At 45.9% G+C, this 13,445-nt stretch overlaps 4 protein-coding genes across 4 annotated transcripts; 3 read left to right on the plus strand and 1 right to left on the minus strand.

Annotated features, from left to right (window-relative positions):
- Positions 1-818: 818 nt before the first annotated feature.
- TRUGW13939_11056 (uncharacterized protein) lies at positions 819-1,594 on the plus strand (the record flags this gene model as incomplete). Its single annotated transcript, XM_035494165.1, has 2 exons — positions 819-1,013; positions 1,079-1,594. 2 exons carry the CDS (start codon positions 819-821, stop codon positions 1,592-1,594), a joined length of 711 nt encoding a protein of 236 aa, XP_035350058.1.
- A 1,839-nt stretch (positions 1,595-3,433) lies between these two features.
- On the plus strand, positions 3,434-4,324 carry TRUGW13939_11057 (uncharacterized protein; the record flags this gene model as incomplete). Its single annotated transcript, XM_035494166.1, has 1 exon — positions 3,434-4,324. One exon carries the CDS (start codon positions 3,434-3,436, stop codon positions 4,322-4,324), a length of 891 nt encoding a protein of 296 aa, XP_035350059.1.
- Positions 4,325-10,464: 6,140 nt separating this feature from the next.
- TRUGW13939_11058 (uncharacterized protein) lies at positions 10,465-11,904 on the plus strand (the record flags this gene model as incomplete). The annotated part of the gene is made up of 4 exons (XM_035494167.1): positions 10,465-10,707; positions 10,776-10,981; positions 11,044-11,293; positions 11,389-11,904. The coding sequence occupies 4 exons, from the start codon at positions 10,465-10,467 to the stop codon at positions 11,902-11,904; spliced, it is 1,215 nt and encodes a 404-aa protein (XP_035350060.1).
- A 223-nt stretch (positions 11,905-12,127) lies between these two features.
- On the minus strand, positions 12,128-13,145 carry TRUGW13939_11059 (uncharacterized protein; the record flags this gene model as incomplete). The annotated part of the gene is made up of 2 exons (XM_035494168.1): positions 12,128-12,808; positions 12,870-13,145. The coding sequence occupies 2 exons, from the start codon at positions 13,143-13,145 to the stop codon at positions 12,128-12,130; spliced, it is 957 nt and encodes a 318-aa protein (XP_035350061.1).
- Positions 13,146-13,445: the final 300 nt, after the last annotated feature.

The raw sequence follows: 13,445 nt of genomic DNA on the forward strand, positions 1-13,445 counted from the left end.
CTTATCTGGCTAGTATGAAATAAGAATAGTGGTGTAATTGGTCAAAGTTCAGCAAACCCCACTATTATGCATCAAAAGAAGTTAGAGCGTTTCTAAAAATGGACTTTCTTCAGCGGCATCAAAATCCTAGTTTGCCCAATCACCACCTGCCGTCAACACTCTATACTCGATAACCTAGTCTCGTTGAAACGCAGTTAAGCGTCAAGTGAAACTGATGCTACGTTGTTGACTGACCTCTCGCAATGCAGATTTGTTTATGGTGGATACGTCGCCCAGGTCCTTTTTATAGATGCATCCAATCACGCATTTGCTTCCTGAAGAATACGATCGTTCGCTTGCAGCTACTAAGTCACTAAACATCTGGCCATGGGCTGTTGGCACTAGCACTCGGTTCTTTTTTAGAAACTAATCTTTAACTAACGAAGCGACCCACTGCTTATGGTTGGACACAAGGTGTCGAATCTGTCGACATCCGGTTCTTGGCACTCCATCTCCATTTGCATGCATGGCAAGGGTACACGTGCACATGTACCACCTGCTCCTTTGGGCTATAGCTAGCAGAATAAACCAACATCGACTAGAGGCCGAGAATTCCGATTCTTCCAAATTAGCGCTTGGGCTTGTTATATTGACTTTTATTTATATGAACTGGCATCCCGGTTACACATCATATTAATCAACAAATTACTTTCTCCTCTCGAATAGTGACATCGGTTCCTGGCCTGAACCTGTCAATATACTTATTCAATTATTTATTTATTTTATTATTTATCAAATTCACGATGCTGGCATCTTTTCTACTTTTTACTTTTATGGCAATGGCCATGGGCTCTCCCGTGCCCTCTACCCGATGGAAGCCACACCACCGGGATGGCTCAAATTTTTTCGGTTCATTGACTGGGACGTGTTCCATGAACATGACTAGTATCCCATCCGTGGCAAACTTCTCGTCAACCCTTCCGTCTCCCACTGGACAAAGACTACAGTATGTGGCCGTCGGACGTGGCATTCAAGTGAGTACTACCTTTTGCATATTCCGACAAGGGAGAAGCTGGTCTTGTACTAATCGTATCAAAAGAATTATACATGTGACCCCAGTGACCCCAGTGCTCCTTCCGCAACCCCTGCAGCTATCGGTGCCGTTGCTGCTTTGTATAACGCCAACTGCATTGTACAAAACTACGCCCACATGATCGATAAAATCCCCGACATCCTGCTTCAGTTCTCGATCAACAGCACCAAGGACGAAATCTTAGCATCGGATTCACCAAACGTTTTGGGCCATCACCGGTTCGGGAACTCGACCACTGCGGTGTTTGATCTGAATACCGCAAGCCACGAATACGGCCAGGTGATTGCACACAAGGCTGATTCTATGAATGCGCCCAACATATCCCCACTTGGTCAATCTCCGAGTGCAAATGGAGCGGTGGCATGGCTGTATCTGCTGCCGAGTGCTGATTCGACGGCGGATGTAACCAGCGTTTACCGGACGCACACGGCTGGTGGAAATGCACCAGCGACCTGTGAGGGGCAGAAAGGAGGCACTTTGTCGGTTGAGTATGCAGCGATGTATTGGTTCTTCACCAAATGAAATTTGATTATGGGATTGTCCTTGCGATTCATGAGTTCTTTGCTCTCCTTCTAGGTTCAGGCTGGGGGAAAGTTGTTTCGATATCAATATCGAGGCAGTGTCTGCTTAGGGCAACTGGCTTCAGGAATAGGGATTTGATAATTAAGCCAACACCTGCTTAAAAAGCACCGTGTTGAAGGGGCGGCAGTGTTCTGTGTTAATAATAGATAGTATTGGCCGACGCAAGCTGCATAGCAGCATGTATGGGTACCCATAACTGATGTTTTCCATCATTTGAATAGATAAGAATGTACGTCGAAGACACGATGAACACGATGCAATGAGTCCAGAACGTCAATGACGACTGTGTCCATGGCTCGGGTAAAAGTCTCATGACCTGTTGTCAACTTACCGAAATCACTACCAAGGAATCAGTAGTTTACTTATCCCACATCTGTACTCCGTAAGGGTTTGAGTTTGAACAAGACTTAACCCCATTTCCTGTGTTTGCTGAGATTGAATCAGATTACTAAAGAACTCGTTTAATCCTAAATAAGATCATAAAACCTTAGCAAGTACTGAATAAAAGAGCCGGAAAAAAAGATGATGATAATGATAGGATAACAAAAAAATAGCAACAATAATATAAGGTTGAATTTTACACGATTCCCAACCAGAAGATGCTTCAAACTTTTAAAAACTAGACAGCCCATATGGATATCCTGTAGTTATATAATTTAATAATATTGGATTTAGAGAATTTAAATCTGTTTCCCGAGAAATTTAGTGTATTATAAATTCGTCAACCCGCGCCTATTGAAACGCTCGACTAGTAAGTGGGCAATACACCAATCAAATACTCTATTTCTACTGCATGAACATATGTACTCAGAGTTTCCCTTGCCACATAGTTTCCACGGTTCGGTAAGAATGATATTAACGTCGGAGCTTTCCCCTGCCCGAGCCTTGGGATGCACCAGGCCGATCCATGGTCAGTTCGGGATTAGTGAGATTCCATGAATCCTGATGTAGCATGAATCGGTTCAACCATGTAACCTAAATAATTTGTAGCCAATCACTTGACTGGTGGCCTAGGCTTTCGGAAATTAAACAGTAATCCATGAAACGTCAAGACATCCATGAAACCCCAGATTCACCTAGACCCAGTCACCCCACCATATCATCTGCTTCATTCAAGTCACTAGTTAAACTGATCAGAATGGTCACCCTAGAAATTAGATTACGCAAAATAACCATCCAATGAATGCCTTTATATGGAAATGGTCCTTTAGAAGGCATTATTATGAACCGCTGAAACCATGAAAATGACCGAAATCTGCTTTATCTATCTTCGTATCATGACCTGGTAGTTTCCGAATGGGGCATTTTCTCTGCTTACACCTGCATTAGCGGATGAAGATCTTCGACGAGCAAAAGTCAGTGGATCCACCCTCATTGCAACGACTCACGAGTTCCCGGCCGCCTGATAATGATATGAAACCCCAGATTCACCTAGACCCCACTATATCATCTGCTCACCAGTTGAATTGATTGATTGCCTGCCAAACAGTGGAGAATAGACCACGCGGCCCATGGGCTTAGTTTGAGGCACATACGGAGTAGCGCCAACAAGAAGGAGATCGATGGACTAAAATAAGTCTATAAATTACGGCCGGTGGAAGTGTATTTTTGTCGTTCCCTCTGTTTTATCTTATCCAGTTCTCAGCCACGAGAATCATCTCCCCCCCTCTCTCTGTGTCTGTGCGTATGGACATTGACGATCTAACGACTTTCAAATAAAGCAGTAAGTCCAAACTAACTTCGTCTCCTACCACCTTGCTAATAAAAACCCGATAGACGATGGGTTTTCTCAAAACAGCTGCCGCTCTTTCTTGCGGCATACCGACCATCATAGCTACCGTGCCGTCGATTTCGGGATATACCCTCACATGGAGCGATGACTTCAATGGCGCTGCAGGCAGTGCCCCCTCGTCCGATTCCTGGCAGTTCGACACCGGCACTTCCTACCCAGGGGCCTCTGCAAACTGGGGAACAGGGGAAATAGAATCATACACCACCGACTCCAGCAATATCGCTTTGACCGGGAACGGATCGCTCGCCATTACACCGGTCCTAAATGGAGGATCGTGGACTTCGGCGCGTATTGAGACCGTTCCAAGCAACTTTACGGCTGAATCGGGATCGAAAATGATTATCCAGGCTAGGATTCAGATGCCTTCCATCACTGGTGAACAAGCTGTAGGTTACTGGCCAGCTTTCTGGGCGATGGGCTCTGACTTCCGCGGCAACTATTGGAACTGGCCCGTTATTGGAGAGTTTGACATCATGGAGAACGTGAACGGCCTTGACTGGGTCTCAGGAACTTTCCATTGCGGCGTGAACCCTGGTGGGCCTTGCAACGAGACAGATGGACTCACAGGACAAGTCGCCTGCCCAGGCTCTTCATGCACAGGCAACTACCACACCTACAGCATTACGGTGGATCGGTCGGCATCCCCCGAGACGCTGACATGGGCTGTTGATGGTCAGTCCTATCACTCGGTGTCGGAAACTGATGTGGGAAATGCCACTACCTGGAGTTCTGCGGTGGATAGCACCAAATTCATCTTACTCAACGTTGCCGTTGGAGGCTCTTATCCCGACAAAGTATATACATCCACAACTCCGATTTCTTCGACTGTCGGTGGCTACCCGATGTATGTTGATTACGTTGCCGTGTATAACGCTTAGTATTTGGGCAGGCCGATAGGTAGAGCCTGCAAGGAGTTTCTTGTTGAGTCTGGTGTTGTGTTCGTTTGGTTCACTTCTTCCTGTTCAAGTGCTCGATCACTTCTATGTATAGTTTTCTCAATGTTGCTGTCACATAGATAGGAATGAAATCTAAGAAAAGAATTAACACAGAGATATAAACGTAGGGAGCCAATACCCCTAAGCGGCACCGGTCGACGTCTAATAATGGTGATTACGTATGGCGGGAACCTTGTTCACCGCTCTTCCTTCTTTCAGCCTCACTTCCTCACCAGCTTCAACTATCTTCCGGCTGTCTCTACTCCATCCATTCCAGTTAGAACCACCTGAAAATCTGCTAAATTGTCAATATGCCTGAGAACTACTCTTACAAGAGCTCCGGCACCAACAGCCAGGTAAATCGCGCGTCCATCTCTCTCTCCGTGGACTCAACGCTCATATGCATGACAGGGTAATCATTACTGTTCTCGTGACTACGGCAGTGGTGCATCCAACTCCAACTCTTACCACTACTCTAACTCGTTCGTTTCCCCTCCTCCCACCCTCGTGGTTTCCCTGTTTTGTTACGGTGGAAATATAGACGGAGACTTTACTGAATTCGGGGTTGATCTAGAGACGGCTCTTATTACTACAGCAACCCCAACGGCAGCAGCTATTACAACAATGGCCAGGGTTCGTCGACCTACACTCCCCCAAGCGGAAATAGCGGCAACAAATAAATGATGACCGTGTGCTCTGCGTCGGAAATCCTTGTTTGAGCCTCATCAACATTGGACACCAAGAGCGAAGGTGAAAGTGGGGATATCGAGGTACACGCTGTGTTTCTGCCGGGGATGCGTTATTAAACTTGCTGTGGGGGGTGATTCCTAGTATGAAATAGTACTTGTTTGATTTTTCCTTGATACGGCCGAATTCTCCTCGTAAAAAATTCCCTCGCATGGTGTAGCCGAGAAAACGCTCTTGGGTCTCTTTGTGTGTTTTGCAGCCGATAAGCTTGACAGAGAGAAGAAACAGGGTCCAAGCACAATAATGTTCGTTTCGACCAGCTAATACCTACGTATCTACGTGCTAATGAGGCTTAGGATAGGTGCGTTTTGAGTAGATATTATGCTCTTAACTCGGATAGGACGATATTCGTCGCTAATTAATGCAAATTTTATTGGTATCTGTGGAATTTATCAACGACACGGACCTCTATAAACTAACATTTAAAGTACGTCGTCGCCTTAAACTATCGGATAGTGAATTTATAAGACTGGCCATCGTGTTATCGTCCAATTGGATACAGAGAATGAACACAGCCATTAATGGGAATGACCTGAAACTTGTTTTGGGCTCGGTCATTGGCCAACGGGGAGTCAGTCGCACGACCCCATGGATTTGTGACCAACAACACTCGACAACATCATCCCGGTGGATTTATTTGGCCTGCATATGCTTGTTTTCGGCCCAATGTTAATCCAACGTGGCCCAAAGGCCGACTGGACTCTTTTTATTTTATTTTATGCGGTGGTTGCCGACAGCTCTTCTGATGTCTGAGCTGTCCTCGAGAAATTGAGTTGAGCAGTACGAGTCATATTTTGATTAATATCATACCGGCATGATGCCTACATAGAAATGTCCTCGACTACGACCGCAATCACTAGCTCATAAAATGCCACACAGTGCGCTTGACAAGGCTGTTCTTTGTTCTACATAGACATTCTGACAACAGCCTTGTTAGAACAAGATAAACAAGTTCCTCCTTCATAATCCTGCCTCGAAATTTTGCTGACAGCGTTAGAGTGATCAGTCCTACAGATGCGGATTCGGAGTCTCCGAATATCCTAAAAAAAATATCTATATGGGGTGATACAGGCCGGGGTATAGCCAACGGCGATCGCCGTTTCGTAGGCAAATGAATCCCCTGTGCACGGCCGATGACCACACGTGGGAGCAAATTCGGAAGTGACGGCCAATTGGCACAAAAGAAATACATCAGTCAAAGACTACGGCGCTTGTGCCATGTGGTGGGGTGCTCTGGATTACCTTGCTTGCCTTCTCGAGGCTGGAGTGGCTTGTTGAAGCACGCTATCCGCCGTTTCGGTTTATGCTGCAAGGCGACTGGTTTTTTGCGACACTGGCGGAAAAGCTAAGCCAAGGTCGAGTCTATTAGGCTGAGGCCATCATCGCTTATTGTCACACAGACTTGTGATTCAGCCATCATGGTTCCTGGTTGGCTTCCATATATCCGCCCCAGGAACACCGATAAAAGCAACAGCAGCAGCAGCAGCAGCCCAATGCGGCTCAATAGTTCCAACCGAGCTACGTGGTCTGCTCTCGTATTTCTTGATCCTGCACACCGACTAGAGAATGTTGTCGCTATTGGCCGAGGGCTTAATTTCCGGATAAATGACAGCTGAGTACATCAATGTCCAAGCGCGGATACCAATGCCCTGATGACACCCGTGAGAGGATTGCTGCGCTACACATGCCAGTTGTGGAAGTTGCGGATCCACAGGTTATGGATTTCCTAGTCTTACGCCTATTCGGTTCGCTGGCAATGACTAGTTATAACGTGTTATTACCACTCAACAAACGCGGGCCAGGAGCCTCAAGACAAGACAGATGCATATTTAACGGCCCAACGCCCTCTCTATCCTGAGTGACCTTCAAGTTGTCTTTTTTTCGGCTCACGATTTTGCCACCATATTCCCCGTTAAAAACACTTCGATCTAGCACCCTACAGGGCTGTGCTCGATCTAGCATACCGCATTGCACCCCCCTTCTGCAAGGCTATCCTCACCGAGCACACTACTCTACTGAAAACTTGTCCATAATGGAAACCTACAAGTGGAACCAGTGCGTATACCATGCATTCAAGGAAACTTAAGAGAGCTATGGTTGGCGGAATAAGCTTTCTTGGTTGCCCGACCCCAACATCTCCCATTCCTAGAAACCCCAGCCTGATCGCCATGTGACGGTTCCTACGGCTTTCTAGCCGTCGGGTCTTAGTGCCGGCATTGCTAACCCTTTTTTTTTTAGGCATGCCTGCTCCGATGGTAGCTGGCCTGAGGAGGACTTTCGTGACATAGGGGGTTGGGACACAATCAATCGCTGCCCACCCAAAGGCACTGCCTCGGGCAGAAATGGAAAAGATCAACGAAAAAGTCCTGGCGATAGGCAATTGCACCACCGCCACGAGACTAAGCCCAGCACCAAAACACTGGCGGAGAAACAAGAGACACCGACGACTGACAACAAAAGCGATACCTCCACTCGGCAAGAAGACAAAGATGACCCTTGGACGGCGCTGAACCGCCGAAAATAATAGGAGCGTCCATTCAGCTGTGATTTTAGCTTGGTAACTGGACTGGAGCATATCGGCGCGTATGTTGCAATCCTCCCATGACCCCACACTTTACTGACTAGACACCACTAGAATTGTTCAAGGCATTTGGAAAACCACGCAATGATCTTTTCAGCATACTATTTTGATCCAGGGGCCTTTTCTTCTTCATTCTTGTTACACGGTTTGATATCATCGCGAATTGATTCGTTCTTTTTACTTTGACTTGCGGTGCTGGCGTGGCAAGCCAAAGCCGGACCGGCGCGTGCAGCAATAGTATGGGTTGTTTTCCTCGATAAATGAGCATTGCTAGCAAGGGTCTGCTTTTTGTCCCTGATTTTACATCGTGGCTGATTGTTTCCAATACGTGCGTACTCAGGGGTGATGCGTAATCGTGTACTTAGTATTATCATTATTTAATCGATTCCACTTTTGTATTCCTATTAGACACTTTTATAAATTTTATGCACATGAAGAGTCCCTTGTTCAGCTTGTGAGAAAATGAGATCGGCGATTATTGCCAGAAGACATAAACTGTTGTCTTACCAGGGTTTCGGGCCCTATGCCCTAACTAGGTTATTATCTCGCTCATGTACATGCTCCGCTACATGGCCACGTCAGATACTTGTTCGAGCCAATCATATCTGCTCTACTGTTAGTAAGAGCCTCAGGAACAGCAAAGCCGTCATGTACTGTTCGATGTGACAGCTGCTTTTTGGTGTTGTGCGTCGCGCTTATTGCGCGAGCGACAAACACCTGGAACTTAGATTTTTTTTTTTTAAAAAAAAATACGTGGTTGTTTTAAATATAGAACCGAATCGAAGAAGCCATCCGCTCGCGTTTGTCGAGCCATTCCAGCCCATCCCAAAATTGAGAACATGGCTGGGATCTATCGATCATGCCGACCGATTTCAAACACTCGCCGCTCAGCCACGCGCCCATTCTTTTGTTTTGCATCTCAATATTGAGATATGTCAGCATGCGTAGTATTGAAATCTGGATGTAACCCTCCTTTTGACTTAATAGTAATGCGTGCATATGCATGCTGCATGATCTATTGTTTCAGCCTTGTCTGCGCCGCAACATTCCTGTTTCGAAACAAAATCCAAATCCTTCTCACCGCTACCTGGCTCGGCTGGATAATATAAGTTTTTCTGTTGGGGCTGATCGACATGTTTTTGTTGGATTTTCTAATCTAGAAGGAGCATTGGGAGTGGCTTTAATTCAACGAGCATTTATGACCGAATTAATTACGCACCACACGAGTTGACCAGAAGAGGAATAATGTCGGGACATATAAATTTATGTCAACTGGTTATTTAGCACTGGAGAAAAAAAGAAAAGAAAAGAACTGTCCCGAGACATGCATTTCCGAAAAAAGAAATTGAAACGTAATGTCTGATTGGAGGCACAGTACAGCCCAATAGCCTCCAACTTTGGCTCCTTGCTGTGAGGACAGCTGATATTGAATAAGCCGACCACTTTCCTTAAAAGGGCTATAGACTATCAAAACTACTACTCTCTTATTTTGGTTGTTATTGGGTGAAACATGAGTAATTATGAATCTGAATTCGACCTCACCGGTTAACCTTTTATCTTCAATGTGAACTAATCTCAAAGGTCACCAATCCTAGACTATAAACAGTGAGTTATCTTGAGCTTGGAACTATATATAGATAGTATAATAGACAAAAAATAGAAGTCTCAATAGTGCATCCCACCCTTCGTTGTGGATTATACTTCTGGGCAACCGTTATATCCCAACCTACGTGACCCGTCATTACTATGACTTTGCATGTCCTGTGTGTTATTTAACAGGCTTAGGAGTATTGCCTGTAATTCATGTCTACTTCATGATAAGTACTAGAAGCCATGGAATTAGATCTTTGTCGGATCTTCTTACTCTAGGTGTGAAGCTCTAAGATAGTATAACGGCGTGCTGTAAATCTCAACAACAAAACCAACCCAGACAGCCTTTTGGCCATAATTTTTGAGTAGAATAGTCATTTAACATCCATATAGATGTACTAGGGGTTGTGAAAGGTCAACCGTTTCTGGAAGTTGCCTAAGTAGGAAAGTAGGGTCACGTGGTGTACACAAACCCTGGCTAACTTACTAATTTCCCTGATTACTCGTCCTAATAGAGATTTAGTCCAAGTATGATGTTTTTCCTTGAATTTTTATTTTCCTTAAATTCAAATTTGTAGACAATTAATAGGGCAGGACTACTTGATCTCAGCACATTGAAAAAATTGGAAGGACTTGAGGAACTGAATGCATAAGTTAAAATTACGTAGTAATAACTTTACCAGGCAGCAAGCCTTTTCCCAGCTACCCTTAAGGCTCGCAACATTTTGCCACTTTCTCGGAAACAGGAAAAGGCTAGGTTGACATCGGCGCCTAAATCGACCGAAGGATTTTAGTGCTAGAACAAACTACGCCCTTAAATTGCAGAGGCCCATTAGGTTGGGTCGGCAATGGGCCGGTACTGAAAATCAATTGTCTTGTTTTGCGGAGAAGATATGATCGACCAATATAGCAAATGTTGGTGTGGCCTCGACATCGTTGATTCGTTAAATATGGTTATAGAATTATTCCATCGCCGTTTGAGATGCGGACTATAATCTTATTTTGTTGGCTCTTAAGCGTCAGATCCTAATTTTGCAACGTGGGGTCCAACCATGAGCTTATTGCTTAAAAACTGGTCAGATGCCGCAGCCATCAATATAATTATTTCGGTTCAGTCTTCTGTCCTAGAGTTGAATTGCCTTCTTATTGTATATATTATTGCAACATGGTTCGTACCTCTGTTGCGGCCGCTCTTTTGGGCTTTGCCGTCTTGTCTTCAGCTAGCGAAGCTGCCTTGCACAAGAAGTCAGATGTGCCGGGAACAATTGAAGTGCCTATAACCCTAGTTAATGGCGCTAACAACGAGGGCCCTCAATATCTAGTCAATATCTCTGTCGGTACACCTCCGCAAGAAGTGACTGTTCAGCTTGACACCGGGTCGTCCGATCTTTGGATCTTTTCTTCAGATGTAAGTATAGCGAGCCCGAAAAACTTCGTTTGCGCATACAAAATGGCATACTTACTGTTGATGTAAAGAATAAATGTAACAACACGTACGGATGCTTGGGAGGCTCGTTCAACGAGAATGCTAGCAGTACCTTGGTGAATGACATGCCAAATAAGCTTTTTTATAGCTACGGTAGTGGCGACAGTGGGACTGGGGACTATGTCACCGACGATATTCATATCGGTGGCAAAACGATAAAGAATGCTAGATTTGGAATTTCGCACACATCTAAAGGGTTGGTTTTACTTCCTTCTTGCGTAAGTCAATAGCGCATCATGCTCTAACACGGACTGCCAGAGATCAACCCATATACGGCCTCATGGGTCTTGGGTTCCCGGCCGGGGAATTTATAACCCAGTTAAACATCTCAGCATACGATACCGTGGTCATGAAGATGAGCCAACAGGGTATCATCAATTCAGCTGCATTTTCTCTATATTTGAACGACGATGAAAGCCAAGGAAACATCTTGTTTGGAGGATACGACAAGGCCAAATACTCTGGGGACCTACAAACGCTTGATGTCGTCAAATTTGGTGACTATGGAGTTTGTTTCCCCTTCCCCCCTTTCTCTGCTCACTTTGATTCCTTTACTGAACTAAAATATGAAAGTCATGATATGCTAATTTTCACTAATTATAGCAATGGTATGTGAATGCCACCGCCCTCGGCACTTCCACGGTCGCTAGCAATGGCTCAACTACAACATCATGGTACGGAAATAGCAGCATTGCCGGAACCGCCTTCATCGACTGCGGCAGTCCCAAGATGTTCCTACCCGCTGGTTCTGCGATGAACGCTATCATTGCCGCCGGAGGAGAATACAACACTGACCTTTCTACTACCTTTATCCCATGCTCTGCCCGCAACGATACCAAAACAACCGTCGACGTCAAACTAGGCGGAAGTGACCCCGACGGGCCTCTGATCAAAATACCATTGAGTAGCCTTGTGGAGCCATACACGGGATCTGGTAATGTGACGCTTAATGGAGAGAAGGCGTGCTCGTTCGGACTGAGTCTCGGCCCGGATGGGTTCGAGGTTCTCGGTGATGCGTTCATCAAGGGTGCCTATATTTTGTTCGACATGGATAAACATACGGTTTCGCTGGCAGAAGCCAAGTTGCTTGTTGAAGAACGTGATATTGTTGCTGTATAAGTTCGGAAAGAACTTACGTACTAACTCCATGTCTACCAAATGTGGAAGCCTATTGCCCCTCCTAGCATAGTCTAATAAACGAATTGAGAAACTAGCACTACTAGTGTTGTCAAAATTCGTTTTAATATAGCTGCATATGTATCCTGAATTGGGGGTATGTACATGACAATAAATCGCTGTAAAGATGAAAACTCGGCAAGTATATACAAAAATAGCCGGCAAATTACCCAAGAGTGATAATGTTGTCACTCAGACTAATGGTATCCACAAACATGGCTCGGCCGTTGTTAATATCTTGGCCATTCTCATTTGCGTGGAAGACAATCTTGGTAGCGTCGGCGGAGAAATCAGAGCCACCAGGTGCACTCAAATCGCCGGCATTGGTGGTCGAAACGCCAGTTGTCAGCAGAGGAGCATTGGGTGCCGACTGCTTGGTGTATGGGCCAGTGATAGATGTGGCATAGGCGTAGGATGTGTCGTAGTTTTCGGTGTTGTAGTAGTTGGAAGAGAAAGACAGGTAGTAGATTCCGTCGACCAGCGCCAGGCTAGGGGCCTCGATAAGAGGACCGTCTAGGTCGGATCGGTCGAGCAGTTGGGTAGCATCACCCGTGGGCGTGACACCGTCCGATTCCATCTGCTGAAGCATGATAGGGGTGGAGTGGGTGGTGCCATCACCGTCCAGACTGTTTCCGTCAATCTTGTAGACGACGTAGACTGTGCCGTCGCTATCGATGAAACCATCAGGGTCAATGGCGCCGCCTTGGTCGAGTGGGCAAGCTAGAGCGTCACTATCGACAGGTGTGTAGGGACCTTGGGCCGAAGAACTGGTAGCAGCACCAACGCAGTGCTTGGTGTTGTCGGTGGCGGAGGCGGCGGAGAAGTACATCGTGTAGGAGCCATCGGCCTAGGAAAACAATATTACGTTAGTCAAAGATGATATCTTGGTGGTGATGAGTGTAACATACCAATTGGAGAACATCGGGTGCCCAAATGCCTGGCGAACTATCTACCCACGAGGGGAACGGGCCTGGAAGCGCATCCGTGCCATCCAGGAGGGTCCAGGTGTTGAAGTCTGGCGAGGAGGCGACCTGCGCGTTGACTCCGTTGCCAGTAGTGCCGAAAGCATAGTACTCGCTGCCTGTATAGACAACGCTAGGATCAGGAAAGTCGGTGTCCAGCACCCGGACAGGAGCAGCAGATGCTCCTGCCACAACAAAAGCGGCCAAAATTCCACGACGCATGGTGTGTTATAGAAAGAAACGAAAAAATGTGAGAGACTGTATATATGGAAATTCTTGTGTATAGGGGTGATGTTAAGGAAAAGATTGGCAGTTGGCCCCTGCCTTTCTTAAATACTTATCCCACTAGATCTTCTTGCTATTAACGGCCCTAAGCAGTCGACCGTTTAGGTTGTTGGGCTCTGACGCATGGAAAATCCTCGGCAAGCCAGCCACTAGCCTACCATATCAAGCTAATGGTTTATTTGCAAGGTCATAATGTTACACTGAGTTTACATGCACTAATCAGAGGGGAGCATTCCA

This window comes from Talaromyces rugulosus, chromosome VI (genome assembly GCF_013368755.1).
Source record: "Talaromyces rugulosus chromosome VI, complete sequence".
NCBI lineage: Eukaryota > Fungi > Ascomycota > Eurotiomycetes > Eurotiales > Trichocomaceae > Talaromyces > Talaromyces rugulosus.